At 39.4% G+C, this 22,927-nt stretch overlaps 1 protein-coding gene across 1 annotated transcript in view; it reads right to left on the reverse strand.

Annotated features, from left to right (window-relative positions):
• Nucleotides 1-555: 555 nt before the first annotated feature.
• Nucleotides 556-22,927, reverse strand: part of IBTK (inhibitor of Bruton tyrosine kinase) — a 45,322-nt gene continuing 22,950 nt past the window's right edge. Inside the window, exons 12-24 of the mRNA XM_044421453.1 lie at nt 22,557-22,658; nt 21,896-22,013; nt 20,654-20,714; nt 19,846-19,973; nt 19,078-19,190; nt 15,585-15,733; nt 11,989-12,143; nt 11,285-11,377; nt 10,432-10,566; nt 4,002-4,136; nt 2,539-2,610; nt 2,320-2,452; nt 556-1,863 (exon numbers count right to left, since the gene is read on the reverse strand). Of these exons, the coding sequence (XP_044277388.1) occupies nt 1,738-1,863; nt 2,320-2,452; nt 2,539-2,610; nt 4,002-4,136; nt 10,432-10,566; nt 11,285-11,377; nt 11,989-12,143; nt 15,585-15,733; nt 19,078-19,190; nt 19,846-19,973; nt 20,654-20,714; nt 21,896-22,013; nt 22,557-22,658 (1,520 nt within the window). The 3' untranslated portion in view covers nt 556-1,737. The remainder of the gene's footprint in view (nt 1,864-2,319; nt 2,453-2,538; nt 2,611-4,001; nt 4,137-10,431; nt 10,567-11,284; nt 11,378-11,988; nt 12,144-15,584; nt 15,734-19,077; nt 19,191-19,845; nt 19,974-20,653; nt 20,715-21,895; nt 22,014-22,556; nt 22,659-22,927) is intronic.

Genomic DNA, 22,927 nt, shown 5'->3' on the forward strand with positions numbered 1-22,927 from the left:
CAATCCCTAAATACATAATAGATTTATACATTCTACTTTTCAGACTTCCAGACCCAGTATTTGCTTACATCAAAACAACGTAGAAATTGATTTTTTCCCCTTGCAAAAAGTTCAGACAAGCAGCAGGTTAACAGTTAGAAGAGTGCTGATTCACTCTGTAACTACCTTATAATTATCACAGGTAAACTGCATATTTGGGGGGGGGGAGCAAGCCCTGAACCTTAAACAAGAGATGGGAGCGCTCTCTTTTCTTGACACTCCTGTTGCTGATTTTTCACACTGGGATAAGCATTCATGTTTTTCAAAAGAGACAAAGAGAATTAGCACCACAGTATGTAGCTGAATCTGACCATGAAAGTTAACATTCTCTAGAAACTCAACTTTGCTTTCCAGTCCCACATTTTATGCACCTTCTCCATATTCCTGCAGAATCACAGGATATGTATAGGCCTGTCTATCAGCCTATGATTTATGAGAGAATACATGTGAAAGTTGCTGTCTCAGTTGCTTGTTCTTGCTCCCCATCCAAAATGAAATATCAAGACACACAAAAACAACACATGAATCCAGTTTTTATTCTGTGGTAACGTGTGCTGCTCCAACATCTTGCTCTTCACTGCAGTTCCACTAACAGAGTAATTATTGGGTTCAAGCCCAAGCTATGCGGCAGAACAAAGTTTATTACCTCACAATGCCAAGAATGTTCAATGGGGTAAATCACAGTAGTGCCAGACAGCTCACCACTGATAAAGGCTGAGATGACAGATAAGTGACACTCCTCCCTCACTCCCTTACCCCCAAAGACCTCATCAGACCAGCACCACGTTATTTTCTAGAGTTATCAAACAATCTTTTAAAAGACTTTCCAACAACAAAATTACCCACAATCAGGCATTGGCTTCCAATAATACAATACTAAACAGTATCAATGCATCGGTTACAGGTGCAAATTATCAAAATGCAATTGTCATCTCTTGAGTAGTTTTAATGTTGAATGAATAGTTTGCTCATTTGCAGAAACATTTTTCAGTCTAGCAAGCTGTTTTTGCCCCACTCCATTTTTCTCCACACCAGCTAAAAGTGCCACTCCTTTCTATTTGCTTTTTTAGGAGTTGAGGCTCTTCTGAGGCTGCCCTTCTAATAAAGCAAATACCAGTACAAAATGTCCATCTAGCATCAGGCTCACCACCTGTGTAAGACATGATGGTTAGGAGTATTGTTGAGAAGAGTACAAAGGAAACACAAGCATACCAGACATTAAACATCATTGCTTGAATAAGCAGTAAAGCAACAACAGCATTGTTGTCTCTGTTGTGACACGCAAAAGCTATATATATTTCTTTTTAGAAAATCTTGATTTCTGATATTCTGGTTGAAATTCAATCTGAGTAATTTAACATGGTTGCATGATTATGAAAGATCAGTTCTGATTAACTGGAGAAGCAACAGCACATTTGGTACCTTTTGCTAATTACTATAGGAAACACCTGTATGCTCACTTAAAACTTAGCCTTCAGCATATGTAAGTCTCCAGTTCTACCTTTCTCAAATGTGCCTTGCCTAATAATGCAACTTAGTAAGGAGATGTATTTGCAAAACCAGTACTATGCTGAAAAAAAAAGAGAAAACACACCACTATACCACATTCTTATTTTAAACTGCCAGATCCATGCAAACAACAAATAGGCCATATTTTTGAAACGCACACATCTTCATAAAATCCAAAATTAGTCTGCATCAATGCTTGTTCCACATAGGAGCTGCTATCGGCCCCTGTGGAGACCTTTCAACAACAATAAATTCATCAGGGTTGCCAACTGCTTGATAGTGGATTAACAGATCCTGAATAGCACGTTCTTCGATCTGAAATGAGAAAGGAGGGAAATGCTCTTTGAAATCCAGCAGGAACCAAGGAGGATGAATGGCGGCACAGAATAATGGCAGTTTTACTTTTAAAATATGTGCATGTCTCATGGCAGGACACAGCAATAACCAAGCTCCTTGCTTAAAAGTCCATGTTCCCAAAGGATTCTGCAGTTACAGAGGCCATAAATACAACTTCTCTTGAACTAAGGCTTAGTTATGTGCTAAAAATATAATGCCTGCTTAGAGTAAACTATTTAAGAAAACGCTTAACTTGAAGGCAAATGAATTAACACATCATGGCCTAAAATACCAAGCAGATCATTTCACTGAACTTCATTTTTTAAAAAGTAAGTTGCTTTAGGGGGGCCCAAAGGAGGAAAATGTACTTAGGAAAATTAAAAGAATGCATGCAATGGCAACTCTGAAGTGACTGTACTGAACAGCACTGGGTACCTGGATCAAAGCTAAAGGTTTCTCTCTACTCCGAACAAGAGCAGCTTCTTGCTGGAGTTCCTCTTCTACAATTTCTGCAAATGTGATGGGTGTTGCTGCAGCCGGACACATCAAGGATGCTGGTAACCAAGGACTGTAAGGTAAATTATGAATGTGAAGCATCTCCACATTGCACAATGCGTTTCTCTTTCACTACTTTTAATTACAAATACAACTTACTTCTGATTTTCTGAGTGTGCCGGTTCACAAATATGTTCATTTTCTGCCTCAAGAGCAGTGGCAGTAGAACATCTACAAACAAAACATAATGGGCTAATTAATAACTAATAATAGTTAATAAAGATATATTCTAAGGATGTAAACATGCCATCAGCAGACATGAAGCTGAACCCACTTTGCTGAATGCAATTCTCCCTTTCACAAAATGAATAGTAAGAGTGTATATTATTTATACACTCCAATAGCAAGACATGCTCCACCCAGCATTTTACAGCAATTCCCTTAACAGCCACTGTTGCTTTGAGAGTCTAATAAAGAACGCACATCAATGGAATAGTATTTCAGTGAATCACATTTGGACTGGAATTTGTTCCAATTTAATTCATGAGTAGTACATCCACCTTACCTTTTTGATAAAACAACCAATTCGGATGTTTTGATTTATGTATGGAAAGAATAGGAGTGGGCTTGGCAGTCACTTCACTCTTCTGGTGTAATGGGGCAGACTTGGTGTTTTATGTGTGTGTGTTTAACCTGCTACAATGGCTGAGCTTAAAGGGCTCCTCCAAAGGCAGTTTTCACAGAACTATACCTAGAAGGTATGTTGTTGACTACTTTCACCTGTCTTAATCCCCAATTTTAGCAGCATGCCTCTAACCATTTTCTTTTTTGGAAAACACAGGTAAGGGCCAAGAAATATGCTAACTGGGAGGCGGGAAAGTACCCCCAACTCTGAAAATGTTAGTGCTTAGTAATAAAGGCTTACCTAACAGTTTGTGGTATTTTCCAATATTCTGAGTTTAAAACATAAATTAGCAGTTTCAAATTGAAAATAATAGCAACAGTTTTGCAAAGAAAAGATACTGTGTTAATCTATTTGCAGCAGGGAGGGGCAAACATTTATGGAACAGAAAAGGTGCACTTCCTGTGAAAGCATGTTTCCTGGCTATGGGTGCCTGAGTATTGTGAAACACTTTCTCTCGTACCACAGACGCATTCTCCTTTATGGGACATTTTTACTGCCTAAGAATAAGCTGGAAAATGGCTTGGAGTACTAAATGTTCCCCAAATAAACTGTGCATATTTTTGTAAGTGCTGGATGAACTGAAATGCCACTTAGAAAATGCACTATACAACTGGATATAAATAAATTGTTGAATCCTTCATTTACATGAATAGATTGCTGTGCAAACCCGAAGGACCATGCATGTGTCACTCAAAGTGCTTCTAAGAATCTAAGTCATCAAATTATTAGACTCCCTGTAATACTCCATGGAAACACTGTAAATGAGCTTTCATTTATCAGCTGTACAGTTGTTTTAAAGCTGTACTGCCTAACAGAAAAAATGTCAACTAAACTAAGTTGTTGTACATTTAGATGCTTAGCTTTATACCTGGACATGCTTTCAATGCTCATCTGAAAAGCATTCAGTTAAAACGGGACATAAAATTTCATCTCTTACCTCAGAATTTTCTGAGCTGATACACTTTCCATCAATTTTGCACAAACTTTACCAGAATGGGCACCAACTATCTTTTTTTCTTCCAGTAGGAGATCACGGAATGACTTTGGTGTACTAGAATGTGATGAAGAAGCCCTTTAAGAGAAAAGAGGAAAACTGACTCGAATGCTTATAGTAATGCCACACAATATCCTATTTGAGTTTTACTAAACAAAAGTAGAATGAACCTGATTCCAGATATCTGTGGATTTTTCTCTTTGGAAATTATTTTACCACAATGGACTAAAAACTTATTAACTGATTAATATTTGCTGTTTTCCACAGATTTTTACAGAGACAAATCCATCTTCTATGTTGGTGAATATCAGCCATTTGGCAATATGGACCTTCATTACAGTTCTTCTAGATTATGATGGCTGGAGCAACATTTACCTCCTGCTTATCTTGCACACTGAATGAATGGAAGGCCCTGACTAGGTGGTTGGTTAGAATGAAGAGCTGGAACTCTTCTTGCTTAAATTAAGTACATTCATCTTGTCCAACGCAGCCATTACTGCTGCTGCTAAATAAAGTACGAAACAATTATTCTAGTAAGCGTGATAGTGTGGCATATGTGTGGCTCCTTAACAAGGAGCTGAATTCACAAGCAACCATTACAGTGTTTTCACTGCAAGGCCCAAGGGCCACTGCTGACCTTTCATCACCTCCCTTTGCTGCACCCTATATCTTTACATTGCCATTTGTCTTAGCGATGGGCTGACTGCTGTGATCTGTACAACCACAGGAAGTTTCAGTGTTGAGGAGTCCCCAGGACTCTTAACCAGCGGGGACAACACAGGATCAACCAGCCAATTAGCTGTGGACAAGGAAGAGCGTGGCAGGCAAACAGCAATGCAACTGCAGGTATGCTGTGCAAGCACCGAGATGAAGCCGCATGTACAGGGGAGAGTGCAATGTGGGCCAGTGCTGGGAGAGTCTGCAGCACTGAAGGTGGCAGGACCCTCTCAGTGGGGGTGGGGGCAGAATCCATCCCAATCCGAAGACTAGGTAAACCCATCAGAACTAGTGTTACTTGGTGGCCAACTAATGAGGCTTTGCTTGAACAAAGTCAGGGGAGGAGAAGCCTGAAAAGGCTTCTAGTTGAATGAAGCTTGACTGGGGGAAAGTGGAGATGCCAGTTGCATGCATGAGACTGGGAAAGACTATTTCCACCCCGTGTCCTAACCTCGGTGACAAAACTTACAGCCAAATTAGCTCTTGCTTGAAAATCACTGACCTACTGGATGACGTGCATCAAGCAAATCAGAATCTCCCTTCTTAACCCATTATTGTGATCTACCATTTTTAAAGCTCCACTTTCTTCTCCTCCTGTTAGTCCTAACATTATGCTTGTGTGTGCCCACAATGGTGCCTACATCTCTAAGCCATGGGAAAAGAAAAGATTTAACTATCTACCAACTCTCTTAAGCAGCAAAATATTACTATTACTGCTGCTGCTACTACTGCATTACATTTCTATATTACCTGTAACCAAAGCTCTGTGGGCAGTTCACAACAGTTTATGTTACCCATCCAGATTCCAAACAGGCCTGGCCCTGCTTAGCTTCCCAGATTAGGCAGGATCAGGCCCTTCAGGCTATAGGGAAACTATCACTCTAAGTTTATCCACACAGAGTCTTACTTGCCATTTCTTGTCCAATGACCACATCCTTTCAGAGCATTATTTAATACTGTTTGGATAATTTCTTATTATTCTCAGAATGAGCTTCAGAACCCAGTTTTTGTCTTTAATGTAAAAGTACTATTTTTGGTTAGGGGAATTCACTAAACCTCCCTTCGGGTAGGCTGACTATTCTGCTGATCTTAGATGGGAAGACTGTGAAAGATCTCAGATGGAAAAGAGCCCCTGGCCAATGAAACTGAGAGAACTAGAGCTGATGGATCAGTGGGCTGACTTAATTCAACAGTTTCATCAGTACACAACTAGCATCCATAAAAACTATCGGTGCACTTCAAATTACACTGAAATTGGAAGTGGGCTGATTCAGAAAGAGTCAGGATATGAAGTAGGGTAAATGAAGTAGGTCTTTTCCAAAGAGAACCAAATCCAAATCTGAATCCTCAGAAAGCTTTTCTAGCAATTTGAAGGCAAACAGAGACCTAGACAGTGCGTCTGCCAACACAGATTCATTTCTTGCCAAGCTCTCCAATTAAGAAAATTACACTATGGGGACAGGGAAGAGAAGGCTGTAGCTTTGTGACTGGCAGCTCTGTCTTTGAATCACAATGGATGGTTTTAGCAGGGTTCTCTAATCCCAGGACTTTCACACAGGGCTGCTGAAGCTGAAGCATAAATGTTAAGTCCTTCTGACTCTGTCACTGTATGCCCCACATTAATTATTCACCCCTGTCCTACTGCACTGTGACACTGGTACCAACCGATCAGAAACAACAACAAAAAACCTCCTCAAAACTGTTTTGTATTACATGTAACCACATAGCACTGCATCGGTCCTGAAATTCTGCCGTTTCATATCAAGGCATACCTCTATGGTGCATGTTGTTTTCATACAAACTCGTACAACCCCCACACCACCCCCACATATAACTGTAGTTTGGCAGGCTTCATTCCCCGAGAAGGTGGAGCCACACATATAATGTTCATCTAATTCAGCCAAGAAATAAAAATGTTATGTTAGTGTGGTACAAAAATAAAAAGCATCTAGCAAACAGCTCCCAACATTGATTTGTCTGAAATCTGGTAGTTTTCCTACTCTAACAAAGGGAATCATGTTTGCGCATTGCATCCAGTTGTGCCAAAGAACAGAAGGGTGTTTGTTGGTTTCCCATGACACTCAAAGGGATGCATGAAGCTTCAGGGTTTCAAATCTGGATCCAGTTTGACACAGGCAGCCTTTGTATGGGTCATAAGAAGATCCGGCTTTTTCCAAATCATCCAATCAGTGTGAATCCATCAGAATCCACTTGCAAGTGTTTAACACCACCACCACCACCATAAAAAGCTGTTGGCAAAAGAAAAATCTACACTGCACCAAAAACCATTATCCAAAACTATTTGCCAGCTCCAAAACATCTTACCTTAATGCCTGAGCTGATTACAAAGGAAGTCTATCTTTTTTCATTTGGGTATGCATTAGATGGTGGAGAAGATAAGCATGGCTTGTTTTAACTCCACTTTCTGAGCTGGGTTACATGCTAGTCAATACAGCTTGCCTGCAAATTCTTAAGAGCTACAATTTTTCTATCCATCTTGAAATAGATGCTGCTTCAAGTATGGAAAGGTCCAACAAAAGGTGTGCATGTATGGAGAAGGTGATCCACAGAAAAAGCCTCAGGTGACACACCTCGAGCACAACTTCCATTAGCAGGTCTCATGTTCTAAGCTCTGTTGGAGATGGCAAAACTCCAATTTTCATTTTCAAGCAAAGATTCCCCTGCCAAGTATGATATGATATGGTGGTGAAGGTGTTGTACAGGGGACTTTCACTCAGCCATGAAGCTCACTGCGTGACTTTGGGCCAGTCCTCACCAGGTTGTTGTTGTAAGGATAAAATGGAGCTATACAGGTCACCTTGGTTCCTCACAAAAGGAAAAACAGTCGGATATAAATTTAATGTAGTAGTAGGAGCAGCAGGAGCAATTTTTAAACTTTTCTTCAAACTGGGTTCTCTTTGACAAAGGTACCCAAACTTTTCAGACTTCTAGGTGCAGAAATAGCCTAACAATGTTGATACCTTTTATATTGTTATTTATTTTATATTGCTAATTTTATATTGTTATTTTTGTATTTTATTGTATTTTATTTTGTGTTGTGAGCCGCCCCGAGGCTTCGGCAAGGGGCGGCATAGAAACGTTTTAATAAATAAATAAATAAATAAAACCTCCAACATATCTGGACAGCCCAAGCTTATTCATGTAAAAGCTTATTCAAGGCAATATGCTTTACAGCAAAATCCACCACATGCCTTAGGCACAAGTTGCTAAATATGCCCCATTTGTAAGAATTTGACTCTGTTAATTGACATGTTCATACCTAGGCACTCAGGAAAAAATGGTGTGTTCTGTCCTGTCAGAAGAGAAGGAAGCTGCATCCTTCAGCAAAGAAATCACTACCACTCCCCAACTTAAATAATTACTATACATTTAGTAAGTCCACTTTGAAAACTATATCGACCTAAGCTTTTTTTTGGGGGGGGGGGAGTTCACCCACATTTGGTTATTCTTTCTCCACTTCTCAGTATATTTCATTTTAAAATTATCTCAATATTGCGTTTATTGTTCTTAATTAATCTTCAAAGAGCACGACATAGCCTTAATTCTCACAAACTGTGAAACTGGAGGTTTCTTTTGGCAAGAAAGAGGCAAGTATGGTTTAAGATATATTGAATCTCCATGTCAACCAAAAAGGTTCCAGAAGGTCCCACACCCATCTGGCATATTGTCTTGCCAGGAGAGCTGCTGAATTTCCAAGACAAGTATCTCATTTCACTGCAAAACAAAAGTTCTGGAGAATGCCACATACTGCAAGCATGGAAACCTCAATCTGATGCCAAATACATGCATAAGAGTTCATTTTAGACTTTTTAAGTGTTGGGGTCATACCATAATTCAACATGCTTAGACAAGTAGAAGTTTTTCTCTTACTCTTAACTAGTTATCAAGAATACGTCATGTACTTAATGAAAATCTTGTTTGTAAATAAAGAATTGTAATCAAGCCAGCTGTAGTCAGGGAAGTCATATGGGAACCTCAATTGTTAAAATAAATTAAATTACCTAAGGTGCCAGGTATGTGTGTGAGTGCTAGACTATACATTTCACACTTATTGCCTCTTTAGAACATTTGAGGTTGTTGCTATTTTCCACTTTTGAAGCCAGAGGAATTTTGTGAAGGAAGTTATTATCATCTTTGCCCATGTGAACATTAGACTAAAACTCTTTCCATAGCTGAAGTACCATGATGGACTTTACACATACATTGATGGTGGTTTGAACTAGCAATGGCTGACCAGGAAAGTCATCTTAGGGTAGCTATGGATAGCTTGATCGAAACATCAACTCAGTGTGTAGCAGGTGTAAAATCAATAAGGAATCCTTAGAAAAGGAATAAAGAATGAAACTGCCAACATCACAATGCTTTAATGCAAATCTATAGTGCATCCATTCTTGGAAGGCTGTGTACTGTTATGGGCATCAGACCATAAAAAGGACGGCATAAAAAGCATTACAGAAGGTGCTGAAAAGAGCAACACAAATGATTGAGGAACTGAAGCAACAAAGATGATGCACAAAGATTACCATGTTTGGATTTTTTCAGCTTAGAAAAACAGTTCTAAGTAGTTCAACAAATTATATATGGTATGAAGAAAGTGAACAGGGAAAAGTTTTCTCCATCTCTGCCCTACTTCTGGGCATCTGGCTGGCCTCTGCAGGAATAATATGCTGAACTATTTGCATCTTTGGTCTCAACCAGCAGCATTCATTTTTATTTTTTATGGCAGAAAGCAGGATTTTCAAAAGGCTGAAATTTCTGTTCAGCTATGAATTCAGGTAATTTCCAGCAGGCTAACACTTCTACTAACACTTCTTCTAACACTTTGAGTATCGATAATTTGGATAACAGGAGCAGCAACAAAGCTGCTCACTAGCTGAACTAAGGCTGCACCATCATCTTCCAGCCTTATGACTTGGAAAGGTTGTTGAGATGACCGAGTGGGGGAAATTTCTTGCATGCTGAGTTCCTTGCAGAACACAAACCCATTAGCTAGGAAAAGATGTCCCGGTTCCTTCAAGATACTTGAGAGATACTTCTAGTTAAAGTATCTCTGGAATACTTTAAATAGAAAAAGTCCCCTGTTTAGCATGTACAAGGCTCCATGTTCACTTCAGGATATTTCTATGGCCTTTAAGAATATGGCTGTATCCTATCATACTTTTCAAATCCTGTTGATGGCTTTTGGCTGTTCTATGTTTTACATACTAATTTTGTATTCATTCTTCAAGTGCCTTGGTCCTGTGATCTCAGAACTGTTACCCAGTGACACACCAAGTGCTGACTAACAGAGCACAGAGATCTGATCTTATTGGCCAAATGCCCCATTTTCTAAGCTACTGCCATATCCAAATTCCAGGGCTCCAATCACATGAACGTAGCAAGCTGCCTTGGAACATGGGGTCTATCTAGCTTAGCACTCTACATACTGATTGGGATGGCAAAGAGAAGCCTTTTCCAGCCATTCCTGGAGACACCAAGGGCCGAACCAGCACCTTTTACAAGCAAAGCACGTATTATCATCCCTTGCTGTGGAAACAACTATGACTTAATCTGCATAGGATGAAACAAAATTTGCTGTAAAATTCTACATCACTCCCAATATACTTTAGAGTAAAGGCATAACAAAATGGCGTACCACACATGGCCAGATTTGGAGGGCACAGGCAGCATGACTGCATCTGGCACAATCTCTGGACTGTTCTCCTTGGCAGCCATCGCAATCAGTTTCCTTTGCTTCTGAGAAAGCTTATTTCCATGAGAAGCAGGTCTACTAGAAAATTTAAAGAAAAAACAGAAATATGACGTAGTTTGCCAAACAGAATACAAGTTGTACAACTTTTATTTTCCAGATATTTTTATAGGTAACATTTGTTTCAATTGTGTTTTTACTGCTGTTATACCATATTTTAATTTTATTACAGTTGTCATGGGTGATTTTTTTTTTGCTGTATTTGTTTTATTGTTCTTTGTCTATTGCTTATTTAAATACGATCATTTATTATTTTATGTGTCTTTTAAATGTCATAAACCACCTAGAGAGCCCAATGGGCTAGAGCTAGGGGGTGGTATAGACATGTAATCAATCAATCAATCAATCAATCAACAAACACACTGTTGGATTACATGTCTCAGAGATTTACAAATATAGAGAAAAAAGTAAAAGTATGACTTATTCTTCAAATTTATAATTTGAGTAACAGGAACAGCAAAAAAAACCCCTTCAAATTATATTCCTGATGTACACATAAAAATAATTGATAGTGATTATGAGACAACACAAGTAGAGTACTATCTCATCACCACTAGCGCTGCAAGATCAACCAGAGCTGGTCTCAAAACACAAGCAACTGTTTCCAAAATAAAAAATAAAAGGCTGTACAAGGTTATAAAGCTACAAAGTGATTAAGCCTTTAATATGATTTGCATTACCACAAGTGAATCTTATAATTTATTGAATTAAATCCTTGGTTTTTTTTTTTTTTACCAACCCCGAATTTATCTTGGGCATGCTTCCACATTTTTGCATGTTTTCTTCAATTTCCATAATAGTTCTCAGATCCATAGCAGGAGGACTGGCAGGACTGAATGAAAGGAATAATAAGTTGTTACTTTTCAAGACATCCATATTTACTTATATTCCAGATGCAACCACTACTGAAGTCTTCTTTATCTTGCATACATTTTGTAACCGGATGTATAATTTATGTCTATTTCCTCAATTATGGCAAACCTCAAATAGAATGTTTTCAGACAAACATTTTATATATATTCTTCAGGAAACACATACACCAAGGACACTTTTAGGTCTACTGAGAAGACTGAACAAAGTACTTAAAACCCAGCATTTTAGTTAACATGAAGTTTGGTTATTTTTCTTTAAAAACCTACTGTGAATTAGATCCTTACAGAAAGTTTAGGCTGCTGTCAGTACACAGTTAGGCTTGTAATAATTCCCATGGAAAAGGGGGGAATTAGCAATCTCACCAGAGAGTCACATAACTGCTTTTGGCACAATGTTCACAACTACCACAAAATAACTTGGCCACTTGATTCCTCAGGAAACATGTTAACAGCTGCTCATATAGAGAGAATGCTTTTAGTCTGGAAGGAAGTTCACATTCCAAAGGCACACCACATAAGCTGTAGTAAGAGTGCAGCACCAGACAAACATGGGAACAAAGAGTCTACATACCTGAAAGAGCCAATAACCCAGTTGGAAGAACCTGCAGAGGTGTTTTTGTTATTAGGAATGCAATGTGGAAGAGAGAGATTTTGCACTGATCTTCCCTCACATATTTTCACCTCTTTATTAGACTGCGGAAGAGCTGCACTGGAAACACTTTTCACCTGAAACCAAAGCACAGTGAGGTTACCTTGTATCAAAAAATGGTCACCAACACTTACAGACCCAAAAAGAAATACTGCATTTAAACTATACTGGCTAGGATCTAAACAGCTACCCCAGGAATGGCCAAGATGTCACACTGCATGGCTTTTAACACCCTCAGTTTTTAAGAAATTGTTCATCATGCAACATGGGGTGGGTGGGGGATATTTGGGTGTTAAAACATCTAAATCCATAATTGTTTAGATGAGTCTCTGGACTTTAACAACTCCATGTTACATCATTTGTAGTCATATGCAAAGTTCTCTCTTTATATGGGAATTGAAAAATCACTGGCATTCATCAACACAATGTTCTTCCAGAAGTTTCCTTAGATTAGTGTACCCAGTATATTTTAACTAGATAAAGTAAAATCACAGTGTATAAGTCATTTGAAGTTACACAAACATAAATGGAAAAACAGCCTGGATAAACATGACAGTTTTGTAGATTGGGCAGATGGCTGTCCTAGATGGTGGCATCAAGCCCATGCTAGATGGAGCTGTGCTTCTCTTGAAGGATCAGGGGTACAGTTTGGAGGTTCTCTTGGATTTGTAATTACCTGGTAAAGCCCAGCTGGTTGCAGAGAGAAGGCAGGCCTTTCATCAAGTGAGGATGATAGACCAGCTGCAGCCCTTTTTAGAAATGCTGGACTTGGCCAAAGTAACCCACTCCCTTGTTAACTCTAAGCTGGCTTATTTTAATGCACTTTACATTGCGTTGTCTCACAAATCCAGCTCAGAAACTCCAATTGTAAACTGCAGGCAACAGAATGCTAACCTGGATCAGAGTATCTAAGCATGTGTCAGCTCTTTGGCACAGGTTGCCAATGAATTTCTGGACTGATTTTGAAGTGCAGGTTATTTAAACAGTGTGGGTCCAGGTTACCCGAAGTAACTCACTATCCCATGCAATACTATCCATAATTTTGATTATCATTAAGAGTTCTGTTTGTGCATCTTTAAGAAAGCCTTAAAATTTGTGCTCATTCAGGCTGGCCTGAGTAGGTAGATGATATAAATGTTTCACTCTCAACCTCATACTTGGCTTAATTTCTAATTTTTAAAAGTTCTGTTTGTGTATATTTATCTGTGCTCGTGAACAACCCCTTCATTGTTTGTATATCACTCTGTAAAGATCTTTCAGAAAAGCAGGATATAAATGTACTAAATATGGAAAATTGTAGGTTGTATAAGTTCAGAGACCAGAATGCAGCAGTTCAGGGTGGATAAAAATAAATGATTTAAAAATAAAAAATTGGATTTTCTGATTTAAATTGGACTTTAAAAAAAGAAAATACTTTTTGAAGAAAAATCTGTCTAAATATACTTTTCCATTTTAGATACATTATAATCCAATAGATACATTTACTCATAATGAAATAAGGATTAGTTTTTAATTATGTAGAATAAGGCTGTATATTAATGCAATGTTTTTTCGTGAATGAATTCCATTATTCCATTCACAATGTCAGGCTCTTCCAGAAGTTTCTGTAAAATTATGGGCCAATATTTCTGTCTAGAAGATATTATCAGAGATGCTTGGTTTTACAGTTCTCCAAACTGTGAATTTCTGTCTGCACAGATTGCATGCCTCTTCTTCACAACAAAAATGTTATAAAATAAACACACAGTGTTGAGAAAAACACTTTAATTCCATTGTTCCTTTGCAAATCTATGTAGACAGAATCAACCCTTTACCTCTTGAGTGCCAAGATGCAAAAAATTCAATACACAGAAGAAGATTGTTGGGAGTGCTAAGATGCTAGGATGCTTCACAAGATGCTAAGTGTGAAGAGAAAGGGGCCAACAGTGAAAATGAAAGTGGAACTTTGTGAACAGAATACTGCACAAGTCTTTGGATCTTTGCGCATAGCCTAAGAAAGTGATGGGGAACCTATGGCACGTGCGCCACAGGAGGCATGCAGAGCCCTCTCTGTCGGCACGTGAGCCAAGTCACCCCAGCATCACCCCAGCAACCAAGCATCAGATAACAGCACACATAGGGGCCATGAGGATGCTCAGAAAGGAGTAGCAAACCAGGCAATGACATCACGAGTCACGACTCATTAGCCGCTACTTGTCTGAGCTTTCGCATGGCCGGTTACTGCACTGCCAAGGATATATATATTTTGCATGGACTGGCTGTGAGTTGTTTTTTCTAAACTAACATCAGTTTTCAGGTTTCATTGCAGTATTGACAGTTTGCGATAAATAAGTGGGTTTTGGGTTACAGTTTGGGCACTCGGTCTCTAAAAGGTTCATCATCACTGGGTTATGCTTACAAAAAGAGGTGTCTTGCTATGGTTTTGATGCTTGGAATGTGTAAGGAATGGGCATAAATGAGCTGTGCAGGAAAAGCTACTCAAGGAAGGCTTTTTAAAAATTGCATTATTTTCATTGGAACTTTAGCCCTATATTAGGGGTAGGGGTGTGGACCAGGCTAGGGTTAGGGTTAGAGAAACTAGATGTCCTGGCATGATTTTGGTGGCTGGAATATGCTTAGAATGGGCAGAAATGAGGAGCTGTGCAGGAAAAGCTACTCAAGGAAGGCTTTTTCTAAATCGTCCCTTTCAGTGGTATTTTACCCCTATATTAGGGTTGGGGCAGTGCTGGTGAACCTATGGCATGCATGCCACAGGGGGCACACAGAGCTCCCTCTGTCAGCACGTGAGCCAAGTCACCCCAGCATCACCCCAGCGGCCGAACATCAGATAACAGCACATATAGGGACCATGCGCATGCTCGGAAAGGAGTAGAAGTGCCAGGTGATAACGTCACAAGCCATGACTCATTAGCTGCTACTCGTCTGAGCTTTGCCATGGCCAGTCAGTGCGCTGCCAAGTATGTAAGTGTGTGTGTGTGTGTGTGTGTGTTTGCTTGGACTGGCTGTGAGTTGTTTTCTCTAAACTAAAACTTCAGTTTTCAGGTTTTATGGTAGTGTTGGCACTTTGTGATAAAGAAGTGGGTTTTGGGTTGTAGTTTGGGTACTTGGTCTCTAAAAGGTTCACCATCCTGGCCTAAGGTTTATCATATTATTCTTTCCCTGGAGAAGCAAACGTATAATGGCAGCAAGCTGTAAAAAAGATCCAGACTGGGAATATTTTAATGAAGTTCTCTACCTTTGGGTGTATAAAACCATAATTTAAATCTAGTCTTACGGACTAGTAGTTTAAATTGTGATCTAAACTACTGAATATTTACTACTGAATGATCAGTTCCATAAAAAATTAAATGCATAGTAATCCAACAAAGCCACAGCAAAATTCTGAATACTCAGATTAGTACCAACAGAGAAAAACATCCTTTTTAAGTCAGCTACTAGCAAAGAGAGACTGTGATTCATCTGCCTCTAACAATATTAGAACTGAGTTTAATTAGCACCAAGGTAAAATATGCTCTAACCTCAACTTTATCTGCATGGATCCCTGCAGTGAAGTCAGGAGACTGCAGATCTCTGGGGCTGTTCACTCCCACATAGCTACCTTCGGAATCAGACATCAGCATTTCAGGGAGCGATTCAATAGAATTTGCTTTATCCAATTTCAATGTTCCTGCAAGGATTAAAGGAAGTCATGATCATGATTAATTTGTGCAAAAAAAATTTATTGATACCATATTCTGGCAGCAATGTTGTTTCCTGCAATGCAAAGAAACTGGGGGAAGGGAAGGGAGGACAGAGAGTGTTTGCCACCCTGCACTGAAAATCTATCTGCTTGACTTCAGAAGGACACAGTTCTGATCTGGTCTTTGTCCCCAGGTGATAACTTATTTACCTTATCACTGACTACACAAGTCAGTTTGCCAATTCCCCTCCTGATTTTTCCTTTTTATCGCACACCTGCACCTTCTGGAAAAAAGGGGCCAGTAGGAGTGTCTGCAGTTGTTCCCTATTGCCCTAATTAGCCCCTAGAAGGCACAAATAGAACTACCAGCTCGTCCTGTCCATCACCCTGTGCTGATTTTCCTAATTGCTGCTGCTTTTGCTGGGCAGCCAAGTTGTGAGCTAAGGAATACATCAGCCAGATTAATTTGAAGGATCAATGCAAGCAGCTCTGGTAAGCATTAAAAGATCTTCACTGGAAGCCAAGTTATTTCTAAGCACAATTCAAGGTGCTGGTTCTAACCTACAAAGGCCTAGAACAGTTTGGAACTATTCTAGCTCTTTATTGGCTAAAAGGGCCCCCTGCCCTCCCCACCCAATTCCTTATGCTCTTCAGAAACTTTCCTCCAAGTGCATCCACCTTCTGATACCAGGCAGGAAATGACCAGAGAGACTGGAGACATAACTGTGGTACTCTTGGGACTGGCTTCTACTCTCAAGCCTTAGGCATCTGGTTAAGAATTGGTATTTCCTCCAAGCTGATTATGATGCTCCATTTTACTGTCATTTTATTTATAATTTGTCCTAATACTACTCCTTTTATGACAGTTTTTATTTTATTTTGTGTTTTCACATGGTCTTTAAAAATGACAAGAGGGAGTATATTAACCAGAGTAAAATAAAAGGCAAACTTGGAGGAGCTGAAAAGGCACTTCCTGTTGCCACCCCTAGAGCCTCCTGCTTCTTTCTTGCATCAACTCCTCTGTCTTCTGCTCAAGTTCCTTCTCATGGGCTGCCACCAATACTACATTCCCTTGAGTCCTTCTGGCAGAGCAGGCTGACCAGACTAGACAACTTGCCACGGGACCCCTGTGGGCACAAGCTCCTTATATGCTTGTAATATGCTTATTCTTAAAACACAGAACTATATACAAAAAGTAAAAATAAAAAATGATTTTGTAAGTTTAATAACAACCTCCAAAATCATTTCTCCCTCAAAAGAAAGAGGCAGTGAGGTATGGGAGAGCCCATGGACCACTTCAACTCACAGCTAAGAGTTGTCTAAGTACAGCAGAATTTCTTTTCCCTAATCAGCAACCCCATTTTTTCACATCCCAGATAACTGTTATGTTTTTACACAGTTTGTAAGTTGTATTATGAATGCTTCAAAAGCATCACAAAAGACATTAGGCTGAATATATTTCTTATTCACGCGATACTAAATATTTTTTGTGAAAGGAATTTTGAGCTAGAGATAACTGAGCCTTCCATCTTTCTTTCTTGAAGACACATCTTTAAAAATTCAAGACAAGGCCTAGCTAGAGTTAGCATTTTAAGTCCACTTGACATTTCAACAGAAAAGATTTAAGCACATGTTTAAAATTACTACTGCGGCTAATGTGACTGGAAATTGTGAATACGAGCTAGACTGTGGGCTAGATTTACAATGCAGTTTATCCTGCCAGCCTGCAAATCTTGGGTTCCTCTGGTTAATCAGAAAATGAAGGAATACTGTATCAGTAGCACTCTTATGGTCAGTTTAATAAACAACCATTTTAACTAGGGTATAGACCTAGGCCGGAACAAAGCCACAAAGTTGCTATTCTCTCACATCTAATCACTTAAGGGCACAATCTCATACATCTCCCAGCATTCCCCAGCTGGCATGCCTGACTGGGAAATGTTGACAGCTGTAGAACCTTTTTCAGTTTAAACATGCAGAAACTTGCATTTTAAGACATATCATCTATGTTCACCCACATCATGTTTGCTGAACGAAGCACATGCATTCTGTATGGAGCCTTCTGACATAGTTGGGCATTTATATTTTCACTCTGATCTATTGCAGCTATTTCTGCATTGTGCTGGAAGTGATGGTCTCCTCACTATATTGTGATCGTTTCATATAAGCCACTTGACATTTTTATTCTACAGTGCACTATTTTGTATTTTTAAATCTCAATTAATTATATTTCATCATACACTACTGACAATAAACTCTTGTGTATAATAGCCAGAGAAAGAGAGAAAATAGCAGATGGGGTGCAACGTCTTGCTTAAGCAAATGGACAATTTGTCAAATTCTGTCTTCACAATGAAGCCACTTCCAGCTGTCTGAGTAGGTTAGAGGAAAGCCTTTTCAATTTCAACACTAGGCCTTTGCAGCCTTTAAGTACAATCACAGAGCTTAGGCAAAATACATCTAGTCTACAGCAACAGATGAAAAGAAAGGCAGTGCAATATCATGAGGAAGCATTCGTCTTAGCACATGATCCCTGTCCTACCTGGGCATTTGAGGAAGATAACTTACCATGGAAGTCTCCTCACAGCAACAGGGAATCATACGTGCACCACACATTCTGTCAAGTGGGGGAGGGGGGATGCCCTAGAGCAGCCTTTTTAATGTGACACATTCCAGGCGTATTGGATTACATCACGAAGCAGAAGGCTATCAAATGGCTACTAGTTCTGATGGCTCCATGTTACCTCTACCCATCAGCCTATGTATACCAGCAGCAGAAGAACTTGGGAGGGAGGGGCTGATGCACCCATATCCTGCATACAGTTGGCTGGCCACTGTGTGAACAGAATGCTGGACTAGATGGACCAGTGGTCTGATCCAGCCTGACCCTTCTTATGTTCTTATCTCCCAGCACTCCCCCAGCTGCAGACAGGCTATTTGAAGAGTGGGAAAGCCTTTGTCCTCCTCTTTCCCCTTTTCCCAGCTTTCCCCAAAGCTTGCGGGAACTTGCAGCAAGATTGGGGAAGTTTATGTTGGAGGAACAGCCACCGGTAACTCAATCATGATCACCAAATCAGACACAAGAAAACATCCACATAAACTGCATAATTATGATATTACAACAAACAGGCCCACACATCATGAAACTAGACCTCACTCATGTGGAGGTCCAAGGGTCCCTGAATGCGTTCTCACATTAAAGAACAATCAGAAGTTGAGAGTCATCATAGCAATAGCTACACTATTTTTCTGAGCATGCAAAGATTAGGCATAAACGACTTGAAAAGTAATGAACAAATCAGGCCTGTCCAGAAAACCTCTTTGCCACTAACCTGTGGAGGGTGGGCTTTGTATAATATCTGATAGATTATAACCTCCTGAGCTGTCTGAGCGCCTCCGAGGCTTCTTTTTAGCCTTTGCTTTAGCCTTTTTTAGAAGGGCTTCCCTGGTTTAAAAGAAAAAAAATCTATTTAGATTTCACTCATTTTTGGAAATGTGACAGCATATAAGATGTCAAGTTTTCTTAACATTCACCCCACCTGATCAAGTTTTTTTCAACATCTGGATCATCTCTTTTCTGCCCTAATCTTTAAAAGCTCCTTTAGACATTTAAATATACAATAGGAAGCAAAGCTTCTTTGCTATTCTAAGAATTCTTCAGAACTCTGCATCTGGAGAATTCCAAATGCTGGTCCTCCAGGTGTTGTTGGCAATTCCAACTCTTGTTATCAAAGCCCACTGGCTATAGGGACTGAGACTCACTCCTGTTTTAAGAGATGCCCTTTCTCCACTTTTTCTTGTCTGCTTTAATTGAATTGGTGGAATTCACAGTAAAGAGTTGTAATTCCCAGAAAACATGACATTTTCATAAGAGAACTTCCTTCATATATCTTGCACTCTCACTTTCCAAACAAAAAAACACCTTAGCTGTAAGTACTGGGCAAACAGTTTATTACTGACCAAAGACATTCTACAAATGTTCTGCATAGCAGCCCCATTAAAGCTACAGAATTGCTGCTCTGAATCTCTGAAAACATGAATAATGATACACCAAACTAAGAGACCTAGAGATAACCTGTCTGAAGAAAAGGAACTCTTACTGAGATGCATGTTCTGTATTTTGCTCTTCTTTCAGGAAGACAAAGGTTTCTCCTTCCTCAGGCTCCAATGAACTAATATCCGGGCCATCTTGGTATGGAGTAATTACTCTTCTGACCATAGAAGGGATCTATAATATCATACATTGTTTTTAAGCTGAACAGTAACAAATTCCTAAATTCCTCTTTTTAAATCTATCTTAGAAATGTTATGATATTTCAAAATTCACATTTTAAAGAGTGATAAGCTTTCCATACTCAATAATCTAAGGGACATGTACTACATAATGCTTTCTCACAGAGCTGTACCCAAAGGCGTAAATGCACAGCCTTACTTACTAAAGGGAAAATATGCCAATTCTATTTTATTCATCCATGTTCAGTTGCACACTTGTAATAAACTCTACAGCCATCACATTTTAATGCTACACTGAAATGAGGAGAAGGAATAAGCTATGCCACTGACATACTATTTTTAAAAGCAGCACTGCTCATACTAAAGCATGACCCCCTCTAGTGTCTGCTGAGTAGTTTTAGAAGCTGCTTATTCTGTCAAGGCTCAACAGGCATTTGCAACTTTAATAGGATCAGCCTGTAATGCATTTTCCACAACACCAATTAAACATGACAGAGATATCAATACTATAAGAATAAAAGTAAATTGGTGAGAGGTTTTTCATCCACCAAATATACACAAGCAGACAAATCAAATTAGGAAACTGATAGCTTATTGCCAAAGCAGGTGGGTAATTACAGAATTCAAGTTGTTTTAAAATGTAGCCTGTTTTAACTAATGAATTGCAGAACCTACCATTTTCCTATAAGCAATAGAAAGTTCCTTCAGAACAGCATCACTTAAAACATCCAGAGCCCTAAGAAAAACACACATTAATTGGCAATTCTATTGTGACTCAGTGATACTTCTGTCCAGTTGTACTGAAATTTGCAATGGAATTGGGAGAACAACATTCTAAAGTTATAGAAACAGATAAGGGTAATCACAGGGCTTAGACCTCTAAAAATCCAAACAAGTATTATGAGCTATTTGTTGGCTTAGCACCAATTTCAGAACTGAATAATGGTATAAGCTCATGTGTGAGGATAAAGTAATGGCAAAATGGCTTTCCAGATAACATGTCCCAAGATCTGGCAGCAAGCAGACAGCAGGAGATGCTATAAAAAAGGCTGTATAGGCAAAGGGATATTTTCAAAGGAGAAAGTGAACTTGACAGGTAGATGGTACAAAGTGTGTCAAACTACAGCTATTAGAAGAATTTGCAGAGGGGGCTACAAAAACCCAGAGTAAGCAGACAGAGAACAGTGTGTGGCCTAAAGTGTCAGAGCATGCAACTTGAGGAAAAGTAAGGATGCACAGAGTGCTGTGACACTTAAATACGAAAGATTATCAAATGTAGTATAGTATAGTAGTCCCCCGAAATTCGCAGGCTTTACATTCCTAAAGCACCCACAAATTGTGAAAAACCGCAAATTTGGTGCTGGCGATGGGCGTCGGCCGCCAAGGCAGTGGGGGTGGGAGGCACGGGCCGGGCCGGGCCAGGGGGTGAGCACGCACACGTGGCAAGGCAGGGGCAGGGGTGGGCACGCACAGAGATCGTTTTCTCTGAGCAAGTCCAAACTCACAGGAACCGATCTCCTTGTGAGTAAGCTGCCGCACAGCAAGGCACCAGCTTATTCACAAGGAGATCAGTTTGGCCTCGCTTGGAGAACGAAAGACTGAAGCCGTGAACACTGAACCACAACTTCAAGGGGGTATACTGTACAAGCAATACAAAAAAATTTCTCTATCCCATTTTGGAAAAAAAATTCCAGAATTTGATATACGCACTCTTTAGAAAGAAACTCAGGGAGAAATGCTATTTATATACAGGCAGTTTCATTTTAAAGGGTTCATGTGTCACCTCCCCAAGCTGTTTTTGAAAACATGGAGTGTGGGTTTCCCCTTTGAGGATACTCTCAACTATTCATATACACATACAGGTGCTATTTGTACCTGTTTTAAGAAAGGAATGGAACATGTAAAGTTTGCTCTTACCTTGTTTCAAAGATAGCTGCCATGTTTAATACTATGAACTGTAAGCAAGATTGCTTCAACTGTTCAGCATTATATGTGGCTGAGAACTCCAGAAGCTCAGCAGCATTCTTTAAAGTAACTGAAATTTTAAAAAAGCAAGTTACCCATCTAGAAGGCAAGACTGACAAATCAAGACAAAGGAAAAACAAGACATTTCCTATCTACTGCCAGTAGCACCCAATCACAAAGAAATAGCTACATCCAAACGTCTATATATTGCACAAGGTTATGGGGCATGTTCTAATCTAGTGTGTATTCTGAGATTGTACTGAGTACCAGGAAGCCTTAGATCTGCTTGAGTCAAGAATACAACCAGAAATTCCTTCTATGTGTTCTTACAGCTGTATATTGCAAAGAAAGGTGAGTAATACATGTATAATGTAGAACTACATGCATAATGGAGAACCATCTGTCTTTCAGAAAGCTGTCTGCTAAGGAAGCCCTGGAGGGTTCTCTGAAGTAAAACAAACAATCACATGAAAGTATTTATTTTAAGATAGGCACAGTGCAACAATAGAAATTCTGAAACAATTATTGTATCCTGATATTCATGTGAGCTAATACATGATTTTAGCAGAGATAGGTACAACACAACAACATTCTGAAACAAAATGTTACTCACGTTTTTCTGTAATGGCTACCTCACAGATTTCCTTCAGTCTCAACATAAGGAGCTGGTCCGCTACCACAAGAACATTGCATATGAACTCGACATTTTGATATTCTGAAAATCGTAAGAAAATTATTCCTTGATCAAGTTTCCAACTTGTTCTATTTACTGTCTGTCTACTAGCTGAGCCAAGATCGCATTCTGACATAAGCCACATGAGTCAAGACATTCATCACTAAATGGTTTCAAATTCCTGGACTGGAATGTGCAAGTTGCTCCCTACAGGTGCTCTTCCTATTCCAATGAAGAAAACAATACTGTTTACTCTTCATCTCGGCTTTTTAAAGCACTTGATGAAATGCACTAGCCACTTCCAGTACCTG

The sequence above is a fragment of the Varanus komodoensis genome, unplaced genomic scaffold (assembly GCF_004798865.1).
Source record: "Varanus komodoensis strain SLA01 unplaced genomic scaffold, ASM479886v1 scaffold12, whole genome shotgun sequence".
NCBI lineage: Eukaryota > Metazoa > Chordata > Lepidosauria > Squamata > Varanidae > Varanus > Varanus komodoensis.